This window comes from Cinclus cinclus, chromosome 8, assembly GCF_963662255.1.
Source record: "Cinclus cinclus chromosome 8, bCinCin1.1, whole genome shotgun sequence".
Lineage (NCBI taxonomy): Eukaryota > Metazoa > Chordata > Aves > Passeriformes > Cinclidae > Cinclus > Cinclus cinclus.
The window spans coordinates 16,564,138-16,590,882 of record NC_085053.1 but is presented as its reverse complement, the minus strand read 5'-3'; the positions used below and the strand labels follow the sequence as shown (position 1 = coordinate 16,590,882).

At 42.1% G+C, this 26,745-nt stretch overlaps 1 protein-coding gene across 1 annotated transcript in view; it reads right to left on the bottom strand.

The window, feature by feature from the left end:
• Nucleotides 1–6,365: 6,365 nt before the first annotated feature.
• The window catches only part of DDAH1 (dimethylarginine dimethylaminohydrolase 1), a 51,217-nt gene continuing 30,837 nt past the window's right edge, over nucleotides 6,366–26,745 (bottom strand). Inside the window, exons 2-6 of the mRNA XM_062497505.1 lie at nucleotides 18,559–18,658; nucleotides 17,416–17,489; nucleotides 16,715–16,834; nucleotides 6,726–6,869; nucleotides 6,366–6,482 (exon numbers count right to left, since the gene is read on the bottom strand). Coding sequence (XP_062353489.1) covers nucleotides 6,366–6,482; nucleotides 6,726–6,869; nucleotides 16,715–16,834; nucleotides 17,416–17,489; nucleotides 18,559–18,658 — 555 coding nt within the window. The remainder of the gene's footprint in view (nucleotides 6,483–6,725; nucleotides 6,870–16,714; nucleotides 16,835–17,415; nucleotides 17,490–18,558; nucleotides 18,659–26,745) is intronic.

Here is a 26,745-nt window from a genome sequence, read left to right as displayed (position 1 = left end):
CCAAGAAGCCTTTCTTTGCTGCAGTGCATTTGAATTTCTCAAAGCCGTGTATCTCTGCAAAGTAAACTATTTATCTCCCATTTTCCTGCTCAGAGGGCTTCCAAGTTCAGGTGCCTACATTGATCCTCGCTAATCCCTGCTGTGCACCCAAAATACATGGAAAGCTTTCAGCTTCTCCAGTGCTTCCAAGGGAACTGGTTGTGGCACTTCTGAAACAGGCATCTTCCCAGCCCTTGACTCCCCCCTCCTTGTTTATTAAATCACATGCCTTTCAGCTCTTCTTCAAAGTGTATTATATTGTGGACTCTGCTGGCTCCATGCAACACTGCTGATAAGAACATCTATCATGCATTCTGGATTTAGAATATTTGTTAATAACCTTGCCCAGCAAGAGGTGCAGTTCAAAGCCATGTGATGTCTGGAGGGTTAGGCTGCTGATTCCTGAGCCGTGTAGGAGACAAACTGGAATGATTTAACTTCAGCAGTCAGGAAGAGAGCACATGGCTAGAGAATACAAGAACAGAATATGTTTTAGCAGACTTAATGCCAAAACACCATACCAGGATTTAATGGTCCAGGCAGCAGGAAGAAGGCTACTCTGCATGAAATTCATTTCAGGAGAGTAACAGCCACTCAGTACTCAGAAGTGACTGATGTTTTCAAGCAGCACGTACTTAGAGTGGGGACTGAATCTGTACACTCAGGTGTAGAAGTCTCTACTTGACAAAGTAATATCCTACAGCTAGGTTTGGCAAAGAACATTCCATGTTGAATTACTATGATTTTGCTTTTTTCAGGTTTGATATTCTATGAGAAACTTCTTAATATGGCAAGTTGCTGTGGCTTGTCTGTATGTTCTATTTTTTAATCATTGCCATTTAGAAACAAATTCAAGTAAATTGTTACCAGCTCTATCCTGTAGACATGGGTACACACGGAAATGAAGTAGTTTAAAATATTAATTGAATCACACTAAATGTGTTCACATTAGGAACAGCATTGATTTAAATATATTAGTATAAAAAACATACCTTTAACCAGTGTTAAGTATAAAGGCTGTATTTAGATCTTTTGTCCCTACTTCTCTGGCAAGGAGAATAATAGATAATGGTTTGTTTAAAGTTCTATTATACTAGCAAAATACAGTTTGAAAGTGATGTAATTATTTTGCTACAGTTTATTAATGAATTCCTACTCTGTTAAATTGTCTTGGGTTTCTTAAAAAGCTGAAAGAACAATACCGAGGCCTCGAACAACGGACTCCTGACTGCCAGGAGATGGCACTGATGGCCCACGAGCCCTCCCGCAGGCGCACGGAGCCCGCAGTAACCGCACGGTCTCCCCTTCTCCTGGATCCTAAAATCGTCACCTACCGGCATTGGAGCCCAAGGCTGCGAGCAGAGAACGGCCCCACCAGCACCGTCTGCAGCACACAACAGGGAGTATTGAGATATAAAACATGCAATTATCTGCCATGTTACCTCAAAGCAGTGTCTGCAGTGCAGTCACCGCTCCTGAGATTGTGGAAGAGGAAAGACACAAGAGTAGGTGAATAATTTAACCATAGTGGGAATGCCACTAAACCTTTGTAGCTTCACCTTTTGTAAGTTACAGTAAATACAGAGAAACAGACTGTACTATGCTAACATCTATTTCATTACCCTGGACCACTCACAGGCAGTATCTCCTCTCTACACATTATTCTCAAATGTAGAATCTAAAATTATAATTTGTTTTTTAAAGAGTTAAGATTTCCCCTAAGTGAATTAAAGGTTTTAGGGCTAGTGTCTATAATTTGCTTTATTTCTAGGTATGTAATAAGCTTGGAAATAAAAAGCACAAAACAGTATTAAATTAAATACATACATTTTCAGTTCCAAAACAAGAAGCACAAACTACACAGGACATGGTACAACTGACACTTTATTCCTTCATGATGGATATATATAATATTGAAACTGCAAGAGTCACAAAAAAAAAAAATCAAAGTGCAAACCTCTATTAGAACTGATTATGGAATGTATTGATGTTTTTGGCACAAAAAGTGGGGAGTTATATACTGCAACAAGAGTTGAAGTGTAATGAGTGTAATACTTGTGTGCTCAGTAGTCACATTTGTGCACTGCAGAACAATACAATGTAAAACAGTGACTAACACAATTCACATACAACTCTATACAATTTACATCACACGTCCAGTTTAAACTTCTCTGAAAATACATGAGGTCCACTGATACTTTGTTCACAATCACTTAACAAATACCATTCTTTAAGCAGGCTTATCTTTTCAGCTTCCTTATTGAAAAAATAAAAAATAGACAATCTTAAATAGTAAATTATTTTCCTCAAATGATTCCATGTGGGTATTGATGTTTTCTATTAATTTTGCCCTGACTTCATTGATAAAACACATATGAAGCTAAACAAAATCAAAAGCTCATTTTTTCCATATCTTCCAATTTGCTGTGAGCAAACAGCATTCTGTATACTGGCTTTTTTTTTTTTTTTTTCAAAACTGGACATAGTGGTGCCTGTGAGCTCTATTCCTATCACATGGAAATGAGCAAAAAAATCACAGCATAGCTTCACACAGTGGCATCTATTTAAAACTGAATAGTAGCATGGTATACACAAAAATACATAAATGGAAGATTTCAAGTTTATCTCATAAGATACAGTATGCATTCATATTTTCATTACAGAGAGAGAGACACTGTATTCACATTCTGTTGAAGAAAGAAACCTGTGTATCACAGATCTCCCTAAACTCTTAGCAAAGATAACATCCATGAAATATCTATACTGCACATTCTGGCTCTTTCATTTCAACTGAGCTAAACTGATTGCTGAAAGGAAAAATCCTTTGATGAGTAATTCAAGCCCCTTTGCTGAGCTATTACTACAAGAACTTCTTGTACAGGTCTGCTCTGTCATACAGCCTGACAGTTGTTATCAAGAGTTTTATGTGAGCAACTATCAGTGTTCAGTGTCTCATCTCATTTTTTGGTTTGGGATTTTATTTGTATTATTCAAGAATGATGATTTATGTTAGGCAGCTGAGAAGTGCTCTGGTGACAGAATGTACAGGACATGCATTAGATACACGTGTCACTGCAGAAATGTCCTCACAACTGAATTCTTTGTTTGGGCAACAGAAAAATCAACAGCAAACATCAAGAACAAGAAGCATTTGGCATGATTTTAGTTCTTAGTACCATACTGCAAACTGAAGTGCTCATAATATTTTTCTCTCTAATAACAGAATAAAGATTAGCAGGAGAAGCTGTGAGGTGAGGGTGATCCCACTAACCTGCTTAGGTAACTTTTGGCATCACACTAAGATGTAATTTAGAGAATCTATATTAAGAGGCGGTGATTCCTACTGAGGCTGAGAGAAAGCAGGTGTGGTTTTAGAGCACCTAGATTTTGTGCCTGAAGTTGAGACAGTTTGAATACAACAACTGAAGGAATTCAGGTCCCTCAGCCACTCCCTTGCTTTCTGTATACCAAAATGCAGCCTTGAAGCCAAGGAAATCAAAATGGCAAGAGATGGAAAACCAACCTGTCCACACAACTGTTTCTCAGCTTCAAAATCCCAACTCCTCCTCTCCCTCCCCTAGGGAGTCAGGGGAATTCACTGTCACCCATTCTAAGGCTTTCAAGGACACAAAGTAACAGCAGTGTCACCAGAAATTATTCCTTTTCTTCTGGAGACATCTTAAAAAGAAGAGTCACCCTTGTTACTCTGTTGATCTATAGCTTCTGCTGACTGTCATCCTTCCAGCTCCAAAGAAGTCGCTCAGACCCAAAACAGACCCCTCAGTTTTAACTCTCTCCTGGCACCTATTCAAAGAGGGAGTGAATTTAGGATTGTCCATCATGGCTTGGGATACTGTGGAGTGAACAGTGAAGAAGTGAAGAAAAAGACTCAAGTAAGAACTGAGGCAACAGGAAGAAAAATCACTTGGGATTAAAAGAGAAAAGTGCTTGTCATACCTTGATGAACAAGCTAGAAATAAGTCTGAGGAAGGAGACAGGTGAGAGATGGTGGAAGAAGAAAAAAACAACAAAAAAAACCCCAAGACAACACCACAGAAATGTTTAACAATAACTAGAATAGAAATCCGACAGCCTAACACTCGCAGTGTAGCTAGATGCTCTGGCTCCCTAGCAAGAGGAGGGAAGAGGGACTGAAGGACATGGATGGGGGCCTGGCCCCAGGAGGTACATGGACAAGTTGGGATGGGGGGGCTGTTTCAGTTTTGACAGCTCCCATGGCTGCACAGGCTTTTAACAGAGTGCAGCCTGCCTTTAGGAGCTCACAGCTCAATACTGCAGGGCCAGTTTTTGGCACAAAATCTCTGTTTAATGTTAAGTTATTTTGAAATGTGTGATACTTTATCAAATATTTAAAAAGCACCAAGGGAAAGCAGAAAAAGATTCCCCACTGCAACATTTACATCCTTAGAGCCTGATCACCTGGCTCAGGTTTAAATGATGGCGCATGGGAATGGAAGAGGCAAAGGGGAAACATTAGGATAACCCCTTGGGACAGAAGAGTCATAAATAGAAAAAAAACCCCACATGCTATTTGGTGGGCTGAAGAAATTCCTTTGGGACACATTCTTTTCACATACAATGTATTCCCTTGTCACTGCTCTCTGCCCCACAATACCTCATGTCATCACAACAAACAGTGCACCCACAAACATCAGGTGTACTCCTGCAGCTGCCAGGGGGTTTTCCTCTCATTACCACTGAGCTACAGCGTGAGATATGCCAGAGAGAACCCATGAGTATGAGTACTTGTGTTTCCTCCCTTATGACTGCACAAAACAGCACACAAGTTTCCAAAGGATATCTCAGTGGGCATTTGGTTAATACTTTTTGCTTTCCTGCATACCACATTGCCCAGGCCCCCTCACTCACTCCCTAGTGTACCTCAGCAACATGCCACAAGTGGTTCAGGAAAGGTGGAGATTTCTAGGAAGCTGATAACATGTTCAGACTATTTGTCAGCCTCTGGAGAGTTCCCACTACTGCCTCTGTTTGGGAATTGCTCCCATCCTTAGTTTACAAATGATTTAACAAGAAGCATGTGAATACAATGGTGTGTGCTTCATTTTGTAGTGGTGGGAAAAAAAAGAAAGCAAAGCAAAAAAAAAAAAAAGCTATGACTCAGTGGGTAAACATATTGAGGAATTTGCTACAAAAATTATATTTACCTTAACTGAATACCACAGTGAATATTCATGACACTAAAAAAAATATATAAGATGGTTATTGTTCCAAGGAAAACTGTCCCAAGGACAGATAAAGAAAAAAATTACAATCTTCCAGGAAAAAATAGCTTCCCTTATTCATGGACATAATCCAGGAATAGCTGTCCTTCATCTCCTTTTATCACCCTTTTCATTTGAATTTTGCTAGTAAGTGGCCTCCAAAAGAGGAGAAAACAGAAAGGAGAAACAAATTTTAAGATTTAAACAAAGAGATTTAACTCCCCCATACTTTAGAGTTCTTTTGTATCTCTGCATTTATTTTTTGTGGTCCAGAGGCTTCCTAGGACCTGGCCTTTTTAAAAACTCCCCTCCCATTCTCACCACATTGAAAGTCATGGTCTTAGCAGGAAACTGGGACCTGAATTTGCAGGAGACAACTTGTGTGGCTGCACTACTCTCTTCTTCTGTCATTCAAGTTTCCAGGCAGTCATTGCCCTTGAATGCTCCCATCAGAGGAAACGTTTCCAAAGCTGGTACCTGATGTCTGAAACAGATCCCAGCCACAACTCTGCCCAGCAGCAGCACTGTGATGTGGCCAGGACAGTGAGCACAAATCATTGCCCACTCTTCCAGCTAGTGCATGGAAAGCTTCCCTACCACAAAAGGTACTTGGTTCATGAGCCCACTAAGTTTTCTTCAGTCCCCGTAATACTTTGCACCACTGAAAGTAGAAGACTGAGGAAGGAGAAAAACACATAGAGCAAGAAGGCAAGAGTAAAAAGACAGAAGAGAACAGTGTAAAGACAACAGAGGTGCTTGAAATACTGAGAATTAGCTGGGTTTCATAAAATTTTCACACAGATATGTTAAATCACTAAAGCTAAGGGTTAGCCATTATAATTGTCTTCTGTTAGCCCATGGGACTAACTTACTTCAGTTATGTGCTCCCAACAAACCCTACATCCACCTGAAATACCATCTGCAAGGACATAATAAAAATTCACAATGCAAAAAATTTGTAAACAAGGGTTAGTAGCACAGTGGTACAGTAGATTGTCAATAAAAACAATAGAAGTGTGGATACAGATTCATCTACCTTGTGTGTAACATTATTGCCAGTTACAAGGGAGGGACTCTGTAAACTCATAATTCTGAAGCTTTGTTAATAAGCACAGAGCAACAGGTGAGTAACCCATCTACTTTCTCCAGTTCTGTGTTGGCTATTGGGATCAGCATGTGGTCCTTCAGCTTTTCAAATACCTGTTCAGGAAAGAAAATGTAAAGGAAAATCATTACACTTCACACCTCTGTTTTCCCCTCTCTCTAAGTATTTACAAAAGGAACAGACATGGATTTGTCAGTAGGTGCCAAGCCAACCCATCACTGTTAATCCAGAGGAATATTTACAGTGCACATGGCCCTCTGGCTAGGGGATTCACACACATCACAGTGCAGCAAGGGAGCTTCCAGGAGCCTGGCTGGCAGCCCTGGTGTGGCTCTCACCTTTGCACTCTCTGGGTACTCCTCGGGGGCTCGGTGCAGCAGCACGTGCCCTTTGCTGGGAATGTTTAAGTAGATGCAGTTTGCTGCGGCATCATCAGGCACTGTCAGCTTGTCGTAGCGATGGTCGCTCATCTGCTGCATGGTCTGCCAGGAGACATAATGTGCAGCTATTTAGATCAAACACATTAGCACTTCCAAAGTAATGGGAGAACAAAATCTTCGGAAATAGCTAATTGTGATTGCTGAGGCAGTCAGGGGCCATTTTGCTATGCAGCAAGTACAGATGTGTCCTCTTATCTCTGCCTTTACGGAAGAATCTACTAAACCTAACTGAAAGGAGCAGTAGAAAACATTTGTGCAATGGTTCTTGCAAGCAGCAAGTAAGACTTGGTTGGTAAGCATCCTCTGTGGGGTCTTTTCCTCAAGGATTGCACACTGAGTATGCAAAACTGCTCCTGATACTGATTGAGACTATAGGTACTCAGCACCTTCAAAGAAAGCAACCACTGTTCAATATTTATATAATGAGTATGAATTAAACCAAACAGGACAGGAATGGTTCCCAGCTTGGATATCAGCCCAATCTTAATTCTTTTCAAGGACCTCCGTTCTGCTTTGCAAGCAGTTACTCTTTCACTAAGCACCTGTGCTGGGGAGCGAGCAGGCACGTCTGCGCTAATCCTCGTTCCCAAGGGGACAACACAATACCCGCCTTGCAACAGAAGAGCTGCTGGGTTTCAGAGGCTGGGGTTATAAATATAAGGCTCATGCACAAATGTAGACCCTGGCTGGCTGGAATTTCAGAGACAGAGACTCTCAGGACACGACAAGCATGCAATCCCATGTTTTGGATCGGATCAGTTTTAGTAAGGATGGGAAAAGCTTGAAGATGCCTGACTCCCAGTTGTAGCATTCCAGCTTTACTTCAGCTTCAGCCTCAGAGAGACCAAGAGTAACACAGAACTGAACAAGGCTCCAAGCCCACTTTGGTCCTCCCGAAAGCCTAAGTAAATGCAAGTGTTTCCATTTCTCCCCTAGCCCACCTGTGTTCCTACACACATTGCAAAGTTGCAAACAGAAAGAAAAGGCGCTTTTTTCAGCTTAAAATATTCACACTGATATTACCTATAGAAAAACCTGGTCTTTTGTTAACAAGATTTTTCAACTAAATTCCCTTCTCAGGGAGAACCCTGATATTTACATCACACAGCAGAAAGCAGACTTCAATTTTAGGCACAGTGAAGTTTGTCATTCAGTTGTTTCCAAGGTCATTCATCTGTACTACTTCTCATTCAATAAAGAAATACTACATGTAGCTGATTTATAACAGGATCTAAAACATACTGGGAAGCAACAAAGAACTCATGCTTGCACATGCCTATGGTCAGTAATTCCTTTATAGGTCTACATTTTTCATGTTCTAGCCTGAGTCATCCACATCCCGCAGAGAACATGAAACTCACAACAAAGAATGCCATGCATTCTTGAGGAAGTGTTATCAGATTGTCATTTCTTGTTCCTTGTCATGTTATGAAACTCTCCCAAGTTCCCAAGGACATATCTACCTCCATAAAAGGTTAATGTGTTTTTCTGGGCAAAAATCCTTGCATCTTTTCTTCACCAGATGTAATTTTGTATTTTCATATCCTTAGCACAGTTAATTTTTTTATATATAATTTTGTTTCTGTTATGTTCCCAAGATGTGTTTTATTCTGCTTTCCTTGATCCTTGATGTTGCAGACATCCTGCACCCTGTGTGGCACTTCCACCCAGTAACCAGAGTCAGCAGACATGTCCTCTACCTGCAGCTTCCCTTTTCCTACCCATACAATGTTTTTAAGTCTTGCTGATGGAAACATTTATTAAATCTGCACTAAAATACATGTATCAGTAGAAGAAAAGCCACTGTGGATTTCACTAAGCTCCCAAACAGTTGTTCTTTCTCCACTCTTTGGAAACTGAATTCTGATATTGTAGGTTTTCTGTAGGAACATCAGAAATACATTGTGAAACACTGTGAAACACTTCCATACGAAATTATGAAAGAATTCTTAAGCAGAAGGGTAAAGACAAGTCCCCCATTCATTTACTTCTGCAAAATGGTGAAGTGGGAACTACAGCAGCCAGCAGAAATAAAGGACAAGTGGCAGGGCTCTAGTGCCTCAAGGACTGGCTTTGGGAGCCTGGGAGATGATGCCAAGCGCATGTTACGAGGATTGCTTTTAATATTAAAAAGCACACAAATGGTGGTTGAATTAGTTGAGAAACAAATGAGAAAACTTGAGTGAGAAAGTGAGACAAAGCAGCACAGGAGTTTGAGTCTGGGCCCCTCAGTTTAGGAAGGGTGTTGAGATGCTTGAACACATCCAGAGGAGGCAGCGAGGGAGGTGAGGTTCTTGGAACACAAACCCTGTGAGGAACGGCTGAGGGAGCTGGGGTTGTTTAGCCTGGAGAAAAGGAGACTCGGGGGTGACCTTATCACTCTTTATAACTTCCTGACAGGAGGCTGTAGCCAGGTGGGGGTCGCTCTCTTTCACCAGGCAGCAGCTGACAGAACAAGAGGACACAGTCTCAAGCTGCTACAGGGGAGATATAGGTTGGATATTAGGAAAAGTTTTTCATGGAGAGAGTGATCAAATACTAGAATGGTCTGCCTGGGGAGGTGGTGGAGTCATCATCCCTGGAAGTGTTTAACAAAAGACTGGATGTGGCACTCGGTGCCATGGTTTAGTTGAGGTGTTAGGGCATGGGTTGGACTTAATGATCTTGAAGGTCTCTTCCAACCCAGTGACTCTGTGAATTCTGTGACACAGCTCAAACTGTGATAGTGGGACTGGGATCTCAGCTAGCTGGAACAACACCACAAGAAAGCTTTTATTACTAACTGGAAGTTTGACAATACAAGATTACTCTCTTCCTCAGCTCTTAAGATAAAAAGGAAATCATATTTGCAAGCTTTCATCACTGTTATAACTATGCCTGACTGTTGCAGTAAAATTTCAAAAGCCACTTACTTGAGGGAGTCCCCAGGCAATAACACCCCAAATCTGCCCCACAGGGAGGCTCTGGATGCAGCAGAAATGCACCAATATGACACTATCAGGGTACTTTACAGACCCATGTGGTTTTCTGTATTTCTATTATGTGAAGTCATTAAGTACATGGGCCTGGCCAGATTGACTCCATGGCAGAGAAAAGGAGATAAAAGCAAGGTCCTTTGATTGTATTTTCTATCAGATACATCCCAAAATATGATGCATTTATAGAGGCTGGCTTTCTGTCCACAAACATTGTACAACCAGCTACGTTAAGAGCCAGGCATTTCCCGCGTGCCCAGGTTTCTGGGAATTTTCTTTAGCCTAAAGAGGGTAATTTTCACTGCACATTCTCTCAGCCCTTAGTCATGCTTTCCTTATGCTGAAGTCATTCACATAGCCTAAAATGCCTTTTCTATAGTTTTTTTATAGTGTGTCCTCAGACAACTGAGGTAATGGATAAGCTAAATAATCCTAACTATGAAGCAGCATTATGCATGAAGGAAAAATGTATATGCATTTCAGGTCTGTTATCACTGACAGAACTAAGATGACTGCATGCACTTTTAAAAGAGGCCAAGCCTAGCTACAAACTTTCCGGAAGGACCTAGTCTGAGCCCTGCTGCCTACTCACTCTGGGACCTACTCATATCCAGACTGCTGCAGGAGAGAGTGACCAAACCCACCTGCAATGCACATTTTTATCTTCAACTCCCCATAAGCAAAACCAAACACAGACTGAATATTCCTCTTCCGAGCACGGCGTTGAGCACCATAGTTAAAAATGCATGTGTGATCCTGACAGAAAAGCCCAGATTTCCAGGGTTTGATGTTTGTATTGATTAGGCACTGTTCCCCTGAACCCCAACATTTAAAAGAAAAATCAAATCTAAGCTCAAGTTGAGTGTATGTAACTCTATACCCATGGGATCACTCCCTCACCAGCTTTCAGTTATCCTTTCTTAAATCCTTCAAGTCAAAGTATTCTTAAAAGAAAACTAGTCATGTCAAACTATTTAAGATATTTTTTCTATCCCACCTCCTTTCTTTCAAAGCACATTAAACTTTGGCTTGTTTGACAGATGCTTAAGCAACCCTTGGCCTGCAATCCAAGAGAATGAAAGGTGTGAGAAAAGATTAAACTACCTCAAGGTTTCGCCTACAATGACAAAAATGAAGTATTTTTATGGTGCAGGGCAACTAAAACTGATGAGAATAACAGCAATAGGCAGTCACATGCCCCCAGGCTGGATGGGAGTTTGGAAGGTCAGCATGTTTCTTTTCTGCTTGGAGGAAAGACCACTTGTCTGGGAACAATGTCAGGCTATGCTGTTATGCAGCAAAGGCAGAAGATGAGGACAGGCACCTGACCAGTCCACTGCCATCTGGAGGGACAGCTGAGAAAGGTAAATTAGTGCTTGTTACTTGGAAAATACCGCTGACTGCCAAATCTGCTTTTCATAAATTCTTGCAGCATCCAGAAGAGCCTTTTTAGTGCTGCATGGTAGGGTGTCTCCAGTCTCAGGTGAGAGGTGATGGTACCCACTTTTGCATCCCAAGATAGGGAGTGGAGGTGAAAGCCAGCAACCTTGCTGGACTGTCAAGATCTATCAGTAGTGATATGCAGACAGGCAGATGAGACAACAGTGTAGTAGACTCAGTAGGAAGGGGCCATCACAACCACTGTGAGCAGCATAAATCAAAGGAGAATGATCTAAGACTTCTTGTCAGGCACTGAAAAGTCTGACAGAGATATAGGATAGGACAGCATAGACCTATAGAGACAAACTCCATTGAAGATGTCTTTGAAGCCAGCAGTGCCCTGGTCTGCCATGGTCATTACACCAAATTCCTTAGTCCAACTATAGCCAGAGTGTTGCTTTAATTTCCACCCACCACCCACGGTCTCAGCAGCTGGGCTTTGGGCTTTGCCTCCCTGCTGCACCCTCTCAGTCATGTTTTCCAGAAGGAAGAGTTCTTTTAAGCAACCTCTCCCACCCTGCTCCTTAGCTTTTCCTGGCACGGGGCACCTTTTGCATCATCACTGATGCAAAGGGCACCAAGTGTCATTGACAGGCACACCTACACTGCTCTGCCCCTCTGAGCCACCATCCCTCAGGGCCACACTGTCACCTGCCTGCCAGCTCTGCCAAGGACCACTGCAAAGGGAAACCATGACCTGAGAAGGAGAAAAGGAAGCAGATTACGTGGGCTGTTATTCTCAGTCGAGAAGGCAAGAGCACGAACATCCTGTCGTTTGGAACAGGAACCCAGGGAGAGAATAGGAAAAGGGGAAAAAAAGAAGCAAAGGAACAGAAACATGAGTCCCCATTTACGCAAAGCAAATGACATCTCACTCAGCCTCTGACCCAGCTCCTGTGACTGACAGCCTTACTGGTGAGGAAAAACATGTATGGAAAGGGACACTTTCCTCACCCTTTACAAACAAACAAACAAACAAAACTGATTAATACAATAATCTGTAGTCTATAAAGATATACTTTTGAATCTTTATCTTCCAAAGATATTTCTGCACATATGCAAACCAAACAGCACTAACCCACAGATAAGTGCAGTGTCTATTACATAATCTAAAATTAATTCAAAGTAAAACATAACTAGTTGACTTTTTAAGGTAGGAGTTTATGTGGCGTTCAGTGAAGACCTACATCCTCTGAGATGATGTGTACCCCTAATTGATAAAGTAATGAAGAATCAGAAGGGGATCAAGGAAAGTACACAGAACTTGGTAAGTTGGTTAATTTGTTGACTGAATATAAATTGAGTAATTTTCCTATCTACAAGGCTGAGAGAAGTAAAGTCTCATTTTCTAATGTTTAGCTTTAAGGGGAAAATTCTCAACAGTCCTTTGTATTTCACTAACCCTTTTTTGTTCCCACATTACAAATAAGTTAGTATACATCTGCACTTTCTGCTAATTCCCTACCTGATGTCATCTTCTTTGGGTTATTAATATTGGTAATGATTTCCACAGCAACCCATTGTGATAGCATAAATAGAGGATTATGACTTCATACGGGGAATAAGCAGAGGCACAAATGATTAATTCTTAAGGAAGAAGAGATAATGTTTTCACGCAAACTTGTGCATTACTAGAAAAGAAGGTTGTTATACAGACAATAGGTAAAGCAGATTTAGCTGAGCCTTTTCCTGCTGCATAGCAGTATAGGCTGTTTTCTAAGAAAACCAGAGATATGAAGATTTCCCTTACGTGTCTGGAGGCACTACTGTGGCAGAACTGGGAACCCCTCTGCTTTATCCAGGCACTGTAATAACCCTCCTCCCATGCAGGGAAACAGTACTCAGCTCTTCAAAAGCTGGCACACTGCAGAGACTTCAGTTACACAAGATGGAGTAAGAACAAAATGCCTTTAATCAAAGGGATGGGGGCAACTGACAATGAGAGAACAACTCCCTGTGCTAAAATCTTTAAAAGCTCTGCTCTGATCACAGCTTGGATACAGACCAAGGGCATAGTTACCCAAAAGAGACTCCTTTCTACATTATCCTTAGGATGTGGTTTTGATAAGCCTCCCTTGACCACTGTCAAAACAGCTGCACTAGCAATAGCATCCTCTAGGGAATAATTTAGGGGATGAATGAGCAGCTCCACTCCCCCCAGAAGATACTGAATTGAGACAGTCAAGAACAAGGAAGGACAATCATGTCCCAGCTTTTATTGAAAGCAGGAGGAAAAAAGAAAGGTATATTGCTAAAGTCATGGCATTGCATTACTGTAGGTATTCCAACCAAGTCCTGACCATAAAGAAATCCCATTGAATAATGAAGCTGGACTCCAAGATATCAAGGACCAGCACCAAAGGGCAGATGTCACCACTGCTCTGGGTCCTGCTAAGACAAGTCTGTGAGGGGACACGAGGGATTACATGATCAGCTGCATCACCTGCTCTGCCTGGCACCATTGCAGCAGACTGGCAATGCTGCTCAGTCCTGACATCTGCCATGGCCACACTGCCTCTGTAATTAGCATACACTCCTCTCGAATGACCAACTGAAATCCCAGATGTTTCACTCCGTTATTCCAGATCTCAGAGGAAATATGCCAGGGTCAGCTGACTGCAGGACTGAGCTCAGGCCATATGGTGGGATGAGTGCCCTCCCTTCCAAGATCCATCAGCAATCCCCACACACCCTGCATGACCCCAGAGCAGTCCTGTGGGGAGACCTGAGGGCTGGTCCTGTGGTCAGTGCTTGGTATCAGAGCCTACCCAAAGGACAGACAGGTGAGAGAACAATTTTTTTAGCAGGACTTTGCTACAGATAACAATCCATACTGCTTACAAGGGAAGGGTTGAGCTTGTCAAAGCTGGGAACAACATGTGCAACCCTCAGATCCTTTGGGATTACTACTGAGTTATCCAAAGGGTGACAGAGATGGTCTGATCAAGGACTGTGTTCACAATCATCTATTGCTGTCCAAGTCTTCACTCATCACAATGTGGAGGGATATAGTGCTCTGTATCAACCCATACAAGCAGCCACAAATGTGGCTTTTCTGGATTTAGTAATACAGAAAGGAGTGTGCAATAGATGCTGTGTCACAGTTCCCATCATCATCTTGCCTAGCTTTTGCCTTTGCTGCTGGAACCTGAACTGGATTATGTCCTGGGCCAGCTTCTGTTCTTCTGCTGTCCCAGCAAGACCTGAGGGCTGTCCCTTTTTGGGGAAAAAGTGGTGCAGAGTGTTCACCTGCAGCACTGCCACATCAACTCCCTACATTAGGACTGGCACTGTTGCAGCCCAAATCTGTCCTTATTCACATTCACAGCAACTCTGACAGTGCATGCTCAGAGCCTAAAGGTGACATGTTTATAGGAAATCCTGGCCTCAGTGAGAGAACTGAAAAATAATCCCAGGCTTCATCGTCCCAACAGCCATTGAGCTAATGCTCCAATGCGGAATTACATGGTCAGAATTATAAACAGGTTTAACTACAAGAAGGAATTAAATACATGCTGAAAACAGCAGAGGGAAGTTAAAGTTTCAGATGTGATAGCCACCAGAGGCCCCAGCACTTTCTGCACTTAATCTGTCTCTTTCTTTCACCAAGTTCCCTCAAGTGCCACTTTTCAGCTGCGGTTCAAATAAATGCACTACACTAGCCAAAACCTGAAGAGGATTTAATGGTTAAAATGTCACTTCTGATTTATTATCTGCTTCTAGCATGTGGTCTATTATCCTAAACTCTGTGGATTCATTTCCTAGCTCACTTGCAGTGCTTTACATTACACATACTTAAAGTATTGTAAGGATACATAAGTTGCACCAGTAAGAACAATCAAGAAAAATCTCTATTTCAAATAAGATTGTAAGCAGATAAATCCTGTTTTAAATGTAAAATGTGGGCATAGCATGATGTAGCAGTTCACTTGTAGTAGCTGCCTAACACAACATGCAAAACAACTCAATTACCAGAGATGGTTAAAGACAGCTCAATCATCTTGCTTGTATGATTGCATTTCCACTCATGAAAAATGGCAACATGAGGGAGGGGTTTAAAATAACAAGCTATTACAATAAAGGAGTGGCATGCTGAGCTGTGCCAGGCAACAAACTGGGCAGAAGCTCAGGGGACTATACTGCCTCAAACTCTGCTGGGTAACAGGAGAAAAGCTGACAGCACTGCTACAGCTCAGCTGATCTGCTGAAATCCAAGGAGCAGCTTTTAATTCCATGTGTCAGTGCCTCCAAGATCCTCTTGCACTGCATTTCCACAAGACTGCAAGAAGCTGATTGTCAACGGGATTTTTTTTTGCTTTGGTGGCAAGTTAACAAATACAAATATATTGTCAAAAGGCAAGAATTCAAATGTTAGGGGAAGCTGATGATGAGCAGCACCGCAAATGCCATAATTTCCAAGACAAACAATATACCCATTTGTTTGCCAATAATTTCTCTGAAGAGATTAAGACTCCTGAAGAAACAGCCAGATCCAACTCACTGGAACATGCTCTAGGTAACTCCATATGCTGCTATGACACAGCTGCCTGGTGTGACCTGTCAGCTCTCTAGGAGCATGAGAAAAGCATGTCCTATGGGACAAATCCCTGCTCCAGCCCAGACTCCCTAACCTCAGCTGGCAGGGTGTGAGCAAACATTATCCTCAGACACATGAAAATGTGCTGCTAAATGTCCAGTGCAGAGAAACACACTGAAAACTGTCAGAGTTGATTTATTTTTAAAAGTATATCCAGACAATCAGAGGCTGCTAGATTATCTTGTTAATTACCATGTTCTTTTAAAAATATCTCTGCTTATTACTTTACTTTGATTAATGCTGGTATTAACTTGATGGTTAGTTACCAGCAATATTTGATCAAGTTAGACAAAAATGTTCTTGGTTATAATAGCTAAATTGAAGCACTGCAACATGATTAGCCAAGCTGTGCAGAGGGTTTAATCAAACTGATGAGTTCTCAGATTAGCCCTGGCTCAAATTCAAAGTGCAGCACTGCAAAATCAGTATTGTAGTTGAATTTTGCTTGAGTTTATAAACACTCTATACAAGTGTAGGGCCTCTCCCTCCTTTATCACAGAACATTTACTTCCCCTCTGTGAATTCTAAAAGACAGATTTCCTCATGGCAATATCTGAAATGAATATCTCCACTGGTCTGACTGTATCTCCTTTCTCCCTTTTAACACCAAATTATCAGATTTTTGGTCTGCAAAGCTGTAAATAATAACCTGTACGTTCTGTTTATTTCCTTAAGATAACTAAAGTTAAATCAACATCACCATTCTCTTGCCTGATATAGACATTCTTTATGGATTCCACACACAGGAGACATGTAGTTGTTGTTTCCTCTTTCACTGATCTATATGTATTTTAAAATTCCATCTTCCTTAAGAAGATATTTTTAAAGGGCTAGAAAGAGATATGCTCTTTAGAATATTTTCTTAGGTGCTTTACCTTGAGGGCTTTCTGTGCAGCTTCACTTGATCCAATAGCAATCAAATTTGGTCCAGCCATGCTGCAAAAGCTCTTCAGATGCAAAGAATCATGAACAGGGACTGTGGAGACAGCATAATCCTGTATGGAAGTAAAGAAGGGTGCTATAAATATTTTTAAAGTGTCCTAGTTCCATACTTATATATAGACATTCCATAATTAATATTACTTTCTGCAAATTATCAACCCCAGGGCACAGTGTCAACTGTTTAAGTATGACACTCCTCTGGCCAGCTTGTCTTGCCTGGAGACTGGCATAAAATCCAGAACATGTTTCAAATACTACTATTGCTGCAACCATAAAGAAATACATTAAAATGCTTAATTAAACAGTAGGTACATAAAACTTCTCCAGGGACCAGCAATAAGAACACAGGGCTGATACATGAGAACATGAAGAAAGTGAGTGTTTATGTGTTCTCAAAAAATAACAGCCTCCCACTACCCAACTGATTTTTATGCAGCAATCTCACATTTCAGCATACATCACTTTACAGGATGGTCAAACCTTTTCAGCAACTTGTACCTTTGGGACTTTTTTTAATTAGGTCTTTATTTATATCAAGTACATGAGTATGACAAATATCATGGCCAGTACAATTGTTCAATTAGTTCAGTGAATGACAGCTTGTATTTCCTGTGGCATGAAGGAATCTACAAACCTTAAATGTGTCAGCCAGAATTTCTGCACCACGTTGATTTGTCCGCCTGGAAAGACCTACGAAAAATTCTCTGCCTGGAATGAAAAATCACACTAGCTTTAGAGACATTCTGAAGCAATCTTCAATGGATTTTCGTGTTCTGTATTTCTTTTCTCAAACTGAGTAGTTAAACTGAAAATTCAGCATAAAAGAATGCAACCTGCAATTGTGAGCTGATAATCTAAAGCAATTAATCTTTTTCCAGAAGACACATTTAACCAGAAACATAAATAGCTTCCTCTTCTAAATCTCTGCAGTAGTCATTGGGTCAGGAAAGACAACAGCTGGGCTGGATTAGTACACCACTGATTGACCATTTCCCTCTCCCTTTGAGATTTCCTCTGGTCTCAAGGCAGATCTGTGGTCATTGGCATCCTCCAGCACCAGGGAAAATCAGTGCTGGATCTGCACTGCCTTAGAAAGGCTTCCCTTCCTGGTCTGCCTCTGGAGCAGACTCTTCTTTCCCCGTGGTGCACTGAGGCCAGCAGCCAGTCTACTGTGATGCTGATCAAAACAAACAGGCTTATTCAGCACAGGCAGGGAGTGACCCTGTGTGCAGCTGATGTGAGAAAATGCCTAATGGGTTTAATGACATAAAAAACACAGGCAGTGTCTTCATCTTTGAAATCAGCCATGCATGTAAGGTGTCTGGCTCATGACATCTTACAGGCAGCTCCACCACATCCTTGATAAATGAAAAATGCATTTTTTTGCATTTAATTCATTGAACTAGTGACAATTGTCTGCATCAAACTGCTGAAAATTAGTCTGGTGAACGTTAGCTGCTTGTAATAAGAAATATGAAACAACCCCAGACAGATGACTACTGAAAGCATTTTTCTTATTGGCACTTTACAAGCTGAAATAAAATCTGTATGCACAATGCTGTTCATTGTAGTGTGTGCACTGCTACTCCATTTATCCAGGTACTAGGCAGGACACTGAGGGTTGCACTAAGAACTCACCTCTCAGCCACCTTTGTGACATTTAGAAACAACTGATTCAGGAAACCAGGGGAATGACATTTTATTATGCTGGTATCAGGTAACATGCAGTCTTCAAGGCAGTCAGAACATGTAAACAACAAATTCACTACCATTATACCTGTAAATAAGACATCTCCACCATCCAAGGTAGCGTTTTCATCCACCATCTCAACTATATTAAGGTTGAGACTTTCTAGTACTCTCTTCATGGCTTCCACCTGTTTAAAAGAAAATTATTAAGGACATATTGTACTGTTAAAAAAAATTGTAAAAACCTGCCAGAAATACATATAATTAATAAGAATGAAAGCCTTTTAATGCACCTTTAGCAAGATGGATGGCAGGGTCCTTAGTGGCCCTGCCCATCACAGTTCCCCACCTGTCTTCAGAGGCCTCCCTGATCTGGGGGAATGGGCTGGCAAGTGGCAGAGATTAGGTTCTTGTCTTTGCACAGCAGCCATGCAGCATTCAGGGGAGCCAGACAAAGGGTCCAAAGCACATGTTAAGTGCAGCCCCCCTGCACAGTAATATCCTCTTCCAAACCTTGTCCCTCAGATTTGGGCCACAAAAAGCACCAGCAGAGTGAGGTTCATTACTTCCACTCTGCTCAGACATAAGAGGTGGTTCTGCCAGCCATGGAGGTGGCAGCTCTACTACAAGCCCCTCTTCAGTCAGCAGGAAAAAAAAAAATCCCCTAGTCAGTAAACTTTCACATTCCTTATGGCTTTGCAATTTTACTAGGCACTAGTTCTCCTTTCATGTTTGATCCACCCTGCTTCAGAATTACAAGACGTTTCATGCCTATACATTGTGGGGCTTACTGCTTGCTGTGGAGAGGCACACACATGGCTGGAAGTCAGAGCCTGTTTCCTGCTGAAAGAAGCTTGTATTAGGAGCAGGAAATGCAGCTTCAGTAGGTTCCTTCTTTCCCAGAAGAGCTGCTGAAGCCTAAAGCAGAATCTGTTTCTATAGAGGCTCATACCACTGGCCATCCAGAACAGGAGCCAACATTCACTATCTTCAAACAACATCACTGTGGTGCCTTGTAAGCCAAAAGAACACAACCAACCACTCACCAAAAACATATACCTATAACTTGCAGAATGCCAATAAAAATAAGAGCTCATTCACAGAAACCTGTGAATGTGATCCCACACAGCAGCATCTGTTCAGTGAAACTTCCTCACCATGGTTAACTAAAAGTGCCCAGAAAACATTAATAAGCATTGAAAACACAGTGAACAATTTTTATATTTTTGCATGTCCCACAGGTCACTCATCTATTTAAAGTGCTAAATTAAGCATTTCTAGGAAAAAAACCACAGGAAGCTAAAATAGGTGACACCATATTAGTCTTACAGCACTATACAACAACAGAAGCAATTCCAGCAGCCCTACTCCTGGGCTCTGCCAAACTACACCTGCCATAGCAGAGGAAGGACATTTGATGGTGACAGGTCCTTCACACTCACTGTGGCAGCCTCAGCACAAGAGCAGCACACAGTTTGGCTGACACAACTTCCTAAGAGCAGTGCTGGCTTTAGGGAATAAGGAAGGAGACAGACATGATCCATCTAAGCTACCTTTTCCATGACTCAGCAATGTGGGATTTGTGAGTGATCCCATTAACCCTGAAGCCCAGGCTCAAAAGGCAATGGCAGGTTCCCCATGGGCTGTCAGGACAGGTGGTGTAGGTCTGCATGGGATACACTGGAGGCAGCACCTTATTCAAGCCTGATCTGCTCTCTGGAGGTTTCTCCTCTTTAACATCTTCTCACTCTCCAGTAACTTCAGAGAAAATACCCTGGACAAGCACACTGTTAAAGTAGGTGCCTCAGTTTAAACTTGTGAAGGACAGAGGCAGATCTTTGTGCCACCTGCAGAACTCTGATGGGTTATATTGCAACTCAGAACTGTATCCAGTGGGTTTGTGATAGCAAGGGAATCATCCTCCCCCCACAGAAGACCATCTAAGGACTTGGCATGAAGCCTAGAATGGGCCTACAGCATGCTTTTTACAATTAACACTTCTTTTTTGCTCCTCTTTCACCTAATGCTAAAATGACTTCAGGCAGATACCTGGCACTCAAGAGTCTCCAGGCTTAGTAGAAGGGCTTAATCTTTCTTAGCCTTGTTGCTTTACCTCCAGCATTCTTTAAAATTAGGTTTATAATGAGGATTGGACCCATGTGGTGTTTTAAAAATAAATGGGGAACAGCTGAGGTAATATTGGAAAACTGTTATAGTACAAACATGACAACACTTCGCAACATCCGCATGCTGATAGCAGAATGATTTGTTTTGTCTGTGAAGCCCAGTGGGTTTTACTGTGCAGGTGATACATAAGAGTCAACAGACCCCAAAGAAGAAAACCATTGCTTAATATAGAGTAATGGAGACGTAGCATGATAAAAGCAGGGTTCCATTCCAAGGACACACAGATTCACTCTTTTGTGCTGACATGAGGCAGACAGACAAACTCCCAACTGGAACACCAGTCACAGGCAGTTCAAATAAATAAATAAAACCATCAGATGGGATTATTTAAGGCAGAAGGCCAAATGACAAGAACCAGGTTCACCCCGCCTGTTGCGTAGTTACCTATCTCCAGTTAATCTACAACCTGCAGTGGCTTCCAAAGCCAAAACAGCCAGAAGAGAAAGCCCCTTCAGGAGATGTGCTGCTGAGCAGGGGCTCCCAACAGAAGCTGTCTGGGCTTGCAGAGGAAATCAAGCCAGTGGCTGCCCCTGCCACGCACCTGCTCCCCACACCACTCCTGCCCTCCTCCCTGACCACGTCTCCAGAAGTAGAAGTGCATCAGCAGAGCTGTGGATATTACTGTGGCAGAGGACCACCACCATTCCCACTTTCCATGGGGAGACACAAAAGCTTCTCCAGACCACAGAACAACATCTGAGACAGCAAAGAGGTGTAAAACTCGGGCAAGGCTGCAGACACCAGTGAAGGTGCCTCATGTAGTGAAGGCTCCAGCCTCAAGGCTTCCTGAAGACCTAATGGGACCAGGAATGTGCAACAACTGTGATGTGAGTTGGGACCAGGGATGGGCAGCAGTGGCTGTGATGAAACACACACCAGTCACCAATGTGGGTGTGAGCTCCCTTCAGCAGGTGGGAAACCTGCTTTTACCTGAGCACTGCAAACGATGCTCCGTGCTGGGAAGAGACCACTGCAGTGAGCAGGGGCAGCACAGAGCTCCCCAGGGAGGGCCAGGCAGAGAGGCAGCAGCACTTCACATCCCTGGCCCAGAAGGCCAACTAATAACCCCTGCACTAGACTACCAATTAACTAAAGTGCACAGCTAATGAGGCTAGCACAATGTAAATGCTGACTTTGGATTTGTGATTTGAGTCATACGGATGTTTTAATCACCAGCTGCTGATTACCATTTAACTACCAGGCTACATCCGAAATGTCTTGAATTGTTTCTTTATTTAATTTACAGGGGTTGATGCAGCTGTAGCACAGACAGTAAGGGAAGTTATCAGAACTAAAAGTTGTCCAAAGTCACAGAAAACTAGTTTAATTTGCTTCATAGTGTTCAACACTTTAAAGATATTCGTAACATTCTCACATTGTTTTCCTCCAATAGCTGGGTTAATTTTAGCTTCTAAAGCCAATTTAAATAAATAAAATTACTGCCAAATAAATAGCTGGATCACTTTTCCATGATGGGTGTTAATGGATTCAACCTATGGAACACTGTTTTGTAAGGACTTTAAGCAACCAGTAGAAATTCTTAGGAGTTTTCACTGGGAAGTGCTGTTCACATGTCTGCTGACACATGCATGGTAGGAATATCTTTCAATATCTTGCTTGTGTAATATAGAAGTCTCAAGTTACTCTTTTTTTCCTACAAGCAACACCAGAAACGTCAATCAGTTGAAGCAGAAATTAAAAAAGCACACAATGAGCTGAAGAAGACTGGACGGAAAACTTGATATTATTAAAAAGGCAACTGACAAAAAGCCCAGAAGGAGAACACTTGCAAATAAAGGATTGCAGAAAAACAAACTTGGACTGAATAGCCCATGTGGTGAATTTCCTGTAGAGAGGACAGCACAGACTCACATGATCCCCACCATGCCATCTCTAAAGCATCCTGCACCAGCCCTGAGCTGGGTCTCCCAACACAGCACGTCCATGGAATGTGTTTGACACAGAACCACCTTGGAAACAGCATATGCAGCATTCAGATTTGGGTTAGCACGGGGTAAAGTCCACACCAGCAGTTTGAACCTGCATCTCATCACTGCCAAAGGGAATTCAAAGTTTGGCTCCACCCTTAAACTTTTCCACATCAAGAAGGATTGTGCTACTTTCTAATAGAGCTCCTACAGAGAGGGAACAAGATACAATCTCAGGCTAAGGATGGACAGGTGATTGTTATCCTCAAGTAAGATGCTTAAAAAAGAGATGTAGGAAAGGGGGTTGATTTTACAAAGCCCTCTATTCTGCTCACACTTTACTCTCTCCAAATAACTGATAGCCATTTTCTGAAGTGCCTTAATATATACTGGCGACATTTTTATTCATTATGAATGAAAGACGAATTCACAGAGCTAGCTTTGATGTATAAACAAATTTGCTTTTTCTCCAAGAAAGAACCAAAAAACAGTGAAAAGTCCTCTGTGAAACCACAGTTACCCAGGAGACACCAGTACAAGACACAAAATATTTGGACACTTCCCGATTACAAGCACTGTCACTATGAAGAAGACTTACTGCTTGCTTTTTTCATAAGCAGCCAAGAGGAAAAGTCACCTTCCCTCACTTTATCTCCTTTATTTGAAAACTAAAGTCCCAGGTAGTCAGAATTGTGCACACAAAGAGAGCACTCATCTGTATCCTTTCAGATTTCTGTATCTTATTATCTCAGGTCAGTTTAAGGTTTGTAACGTGATACTGGGTTTCATTGTACATGTATCCATTAGTACATGGGTTGAGTGTTAAAGCTTGTATGCTTTGTGCAGTGATATTTTTCTAATAAGCACATTCCTGGTGTGAGACAGGATGTGTCTAATCCATAGCAAAGCTGATTGATAGACAATGGGCTCCAGCCAGCTCAGCTCTGTTTCAAGGAAGGAGGACAATAACTGTGTTTGACATTTATAAAAATCTAATTTCCTTGTGCTTTAAAAATGCAGCTCATTACCCTTCGGACTGGTGCCTTCCACTAATTACTGTAACTGGTGTGCACGGATTTTTTCCTTCTTTATATTAGTACTTGATGCACTCTAAACATAGGCTGCTTCCTAAATTACTTACTGGTCTCCCGCGCACTAACCATATTATGGGATTTATGTTATTGACAGCAAGAAGGAAATTATCTTTTCAAAAGACAATGGAAACAGGGAAACGATTTTGCAAGCCACCATCTCACACCTGCCAAGAGCAGGGCAGTTTTTCCCCTGCAGTTTTTCCCTCAGGCTCCCAAAATGCCCCGTGGGCAGGAGCACACCTGGAGCTTGGCAGAAGTTGTGGATGGTATCAAACCAGGCATCTTCTAATGACTTCAGCAACCAATCTGCCTTCATGCCCAAGCTCTTGGTGAAAGGGGGAAGGTGCCTCCAGCCCTGTCTTAAAGGAAAGGATGCAGAGAGATTCAGAGGGCAGAAGACCATCCAGAGATGAAACAAGATTTCTAAGCCAGCAGAGCTCAGCTCCATGTGCTCACAGCTCAACTCTCCAAAGACCAACCACAGCTCCAACAAAAAGGGCTCTCAGTCCACAACACACTACTGCACTGTCTCCTGAAAGTTTACATCCACCACACATTTCTCCAGCTTGTGAAATCACAAATACTGCATTTCAGACCTTATTGTGTTTTAAACAGGCATTCATAGCTGTGCAAAGCAAATGTCAGACCTAACATATGAAAAAGTTAGACTATAATAATCTCAAAGATGATTATTTCTGGAGCCATTAGCTCTGAGTTCACAAAATGCCACTGTCAATACATAATACATTTTTCAGCAAGGTTCTGAGTAAAGGCTATAAATAGAGATGGCCAGGAAATGGTAGACTTCAGTTTTGCAAAACCAGATACCAATGTTGGTCACAATTCAGGTTCCTGCCTGCCTGAATCTGCTCTGTTTGGACATGAGGGAAGTCTGTCTCCTTTTGACACTAAGCACTGCCCTTCTGGACTTGCACAGGCTTCAAAGAAAATAAAGCAGTGTTGTAATAGTTTTGAGAAGAAAAACCCACTCCTGGTTGTTTTATTCCTTTAAGTAGGTCAGATGCACACCCCTGTGTATATTGATCTCAGAAATTTGTGGGATGTGGGTTGTGGCACAGTTTCCAACTCATGTTCCTAGTGTTGATACCAGAAAGGGCATTGGCTCTTGAAAACCCATCAGGAAAAGAGCAGAAGAACAAGATGCTCTGGGACCCATTCAATGAAGAGGCTATTTAATGAAGGTCATGCAGTAAGAGTGTGTTAAGAGCAAGACAAAAAAGGTTAGCTCTATCCTGCAAGCAGCCACCAGCACGCCCTGGTAAAGCCATTCTGTATCTGCCATTCCCACTTCTGCCAGCTGACAGATTTGCTTTGGCGATCATTCTCCCCTTTCACCCACACAGGGCCTTTGGTCCATGTCTCTTTTGAGAAGGGGAGAAAAGGTAAAGACCAGCACTAGCCTGGTCCCAAAGTGGATTGCCAGCTGCTCAGCAGCATGCTCCTGGATGACACATGTGGATATGCTGCTCCCTAGGACACCCTCACAAATCATCTGGACTCTCAATTCTGAGTAATATGAGCATGACTTCACTAAACTGAGCTGAACATCACAACACCCAGAAAAAGCTTTTTTGGCATTTCAGTTGATCATAGCCTGCCACTGCCAACTTGGAGGTCCAAGGCCAGGCCCTTACCCAGGTGGCAGGATGGTTACACAGCAGCATCAATCAGCCAGAACACCAACCAGCACACAGACAGCATGGCTCGTCCTCAAGCCTCAGCCACTTTTCATCAAACAAAGCCACAGAAGGGACAAGAAGGAATACCAAAGGACTCCTGAACTGTATTCTCAAGGAGAAGACAACTTGTTAGTATCTCCTCATACACAGATCCCATGATAATTGCAGCTCAAAGCCAGTTTCATGCTTAACCAAAATTTGCACCAAACAGGTGCAGCTTCTGGCTTGAGTTTTGGGAGTTTATGAACCATGGAGTTCAGAAAGAGATAAGGATCCCACTTGTTACTGCCTACACACTGCTAATTATGGATCCAAACTTACTTGCTGCCCTACTGCTGAAACAGTCTCAAGGGATGTGCTGATGTAGCTGGTGGCCATTGCCCCAAACATGGAACGAGCTGGACCAGGGCAGCACAGAGAAGGACTGGCACATGTAGAAAAAACAGAATAAGGGGTGCCTCTAGGGTTTCCTGTCCTAGAAAAGCTTCTTGATCAAGAAAGAGGTGAGCTCTGATCTGACTGATCCCAGGAATTCAAGCAGCAACCTCCTTTTCCAGGTACATACAGTTAAAACAACAATTAATCTGTTTGTCCTTTGAACATGTTGTGTTTTAATATCTAAGTAGAACTGAAGCGCATAAGAACAACTTTACACAGCTCACCAGAAGTAAAACATGTCTGGGTTTCTCCTTTCTGTCTTTCACCATTTAGCCTTTAAAATGCAAGAACACTATTTCCCATAAAGCAGGAGCCAGCAAACAGCTCACTTGCTACAAAATTTCAACCCAGAGCAAGCAAAAACAATTTCAGTCAGATTTTAAAAATTCAGGGGCAAAAAAAAAAAGGATACTTAAAAAGATGGAGATTTAAAGTCACTAGAAGAATAGACTCTCTAAGATCACTAAGCATAAAATCAGGTTAGTGGAAAAGTTTAAGCAGCATGAATGCATTGTTACAGAAAAACAGAGATTTTGCCGGATAAAGATGATGACATGAAATTTAAGTCGTACACAGGCATGCTGAGAAAATAATGTTCTAAATACTTTCTGCTTACAATTACAAAATGATCAATTGTTAAATGTTGGACAGAGAAATATATTCCATTCTGTCTGGACATGCACAGCAGGCCAAGAATGCACCTGGATAAGCCAAGCATTCATTATCTCCCAGACACTCAATATCCCATAATACCCTCAGTGGCTGCCAGCTCCTTGTCCATCGTTGACCAAACGCCATGTGCCCCATTTTACAGTTGAAAAGTATTTAAAATTCATGAAGCCTGATGAAAGCTCAACTGTCACATTCTGCTCATTCCACAGGGTATGGGAAAACCGTGCAGAAGGGACATTTTAACCAGGGCTATTAT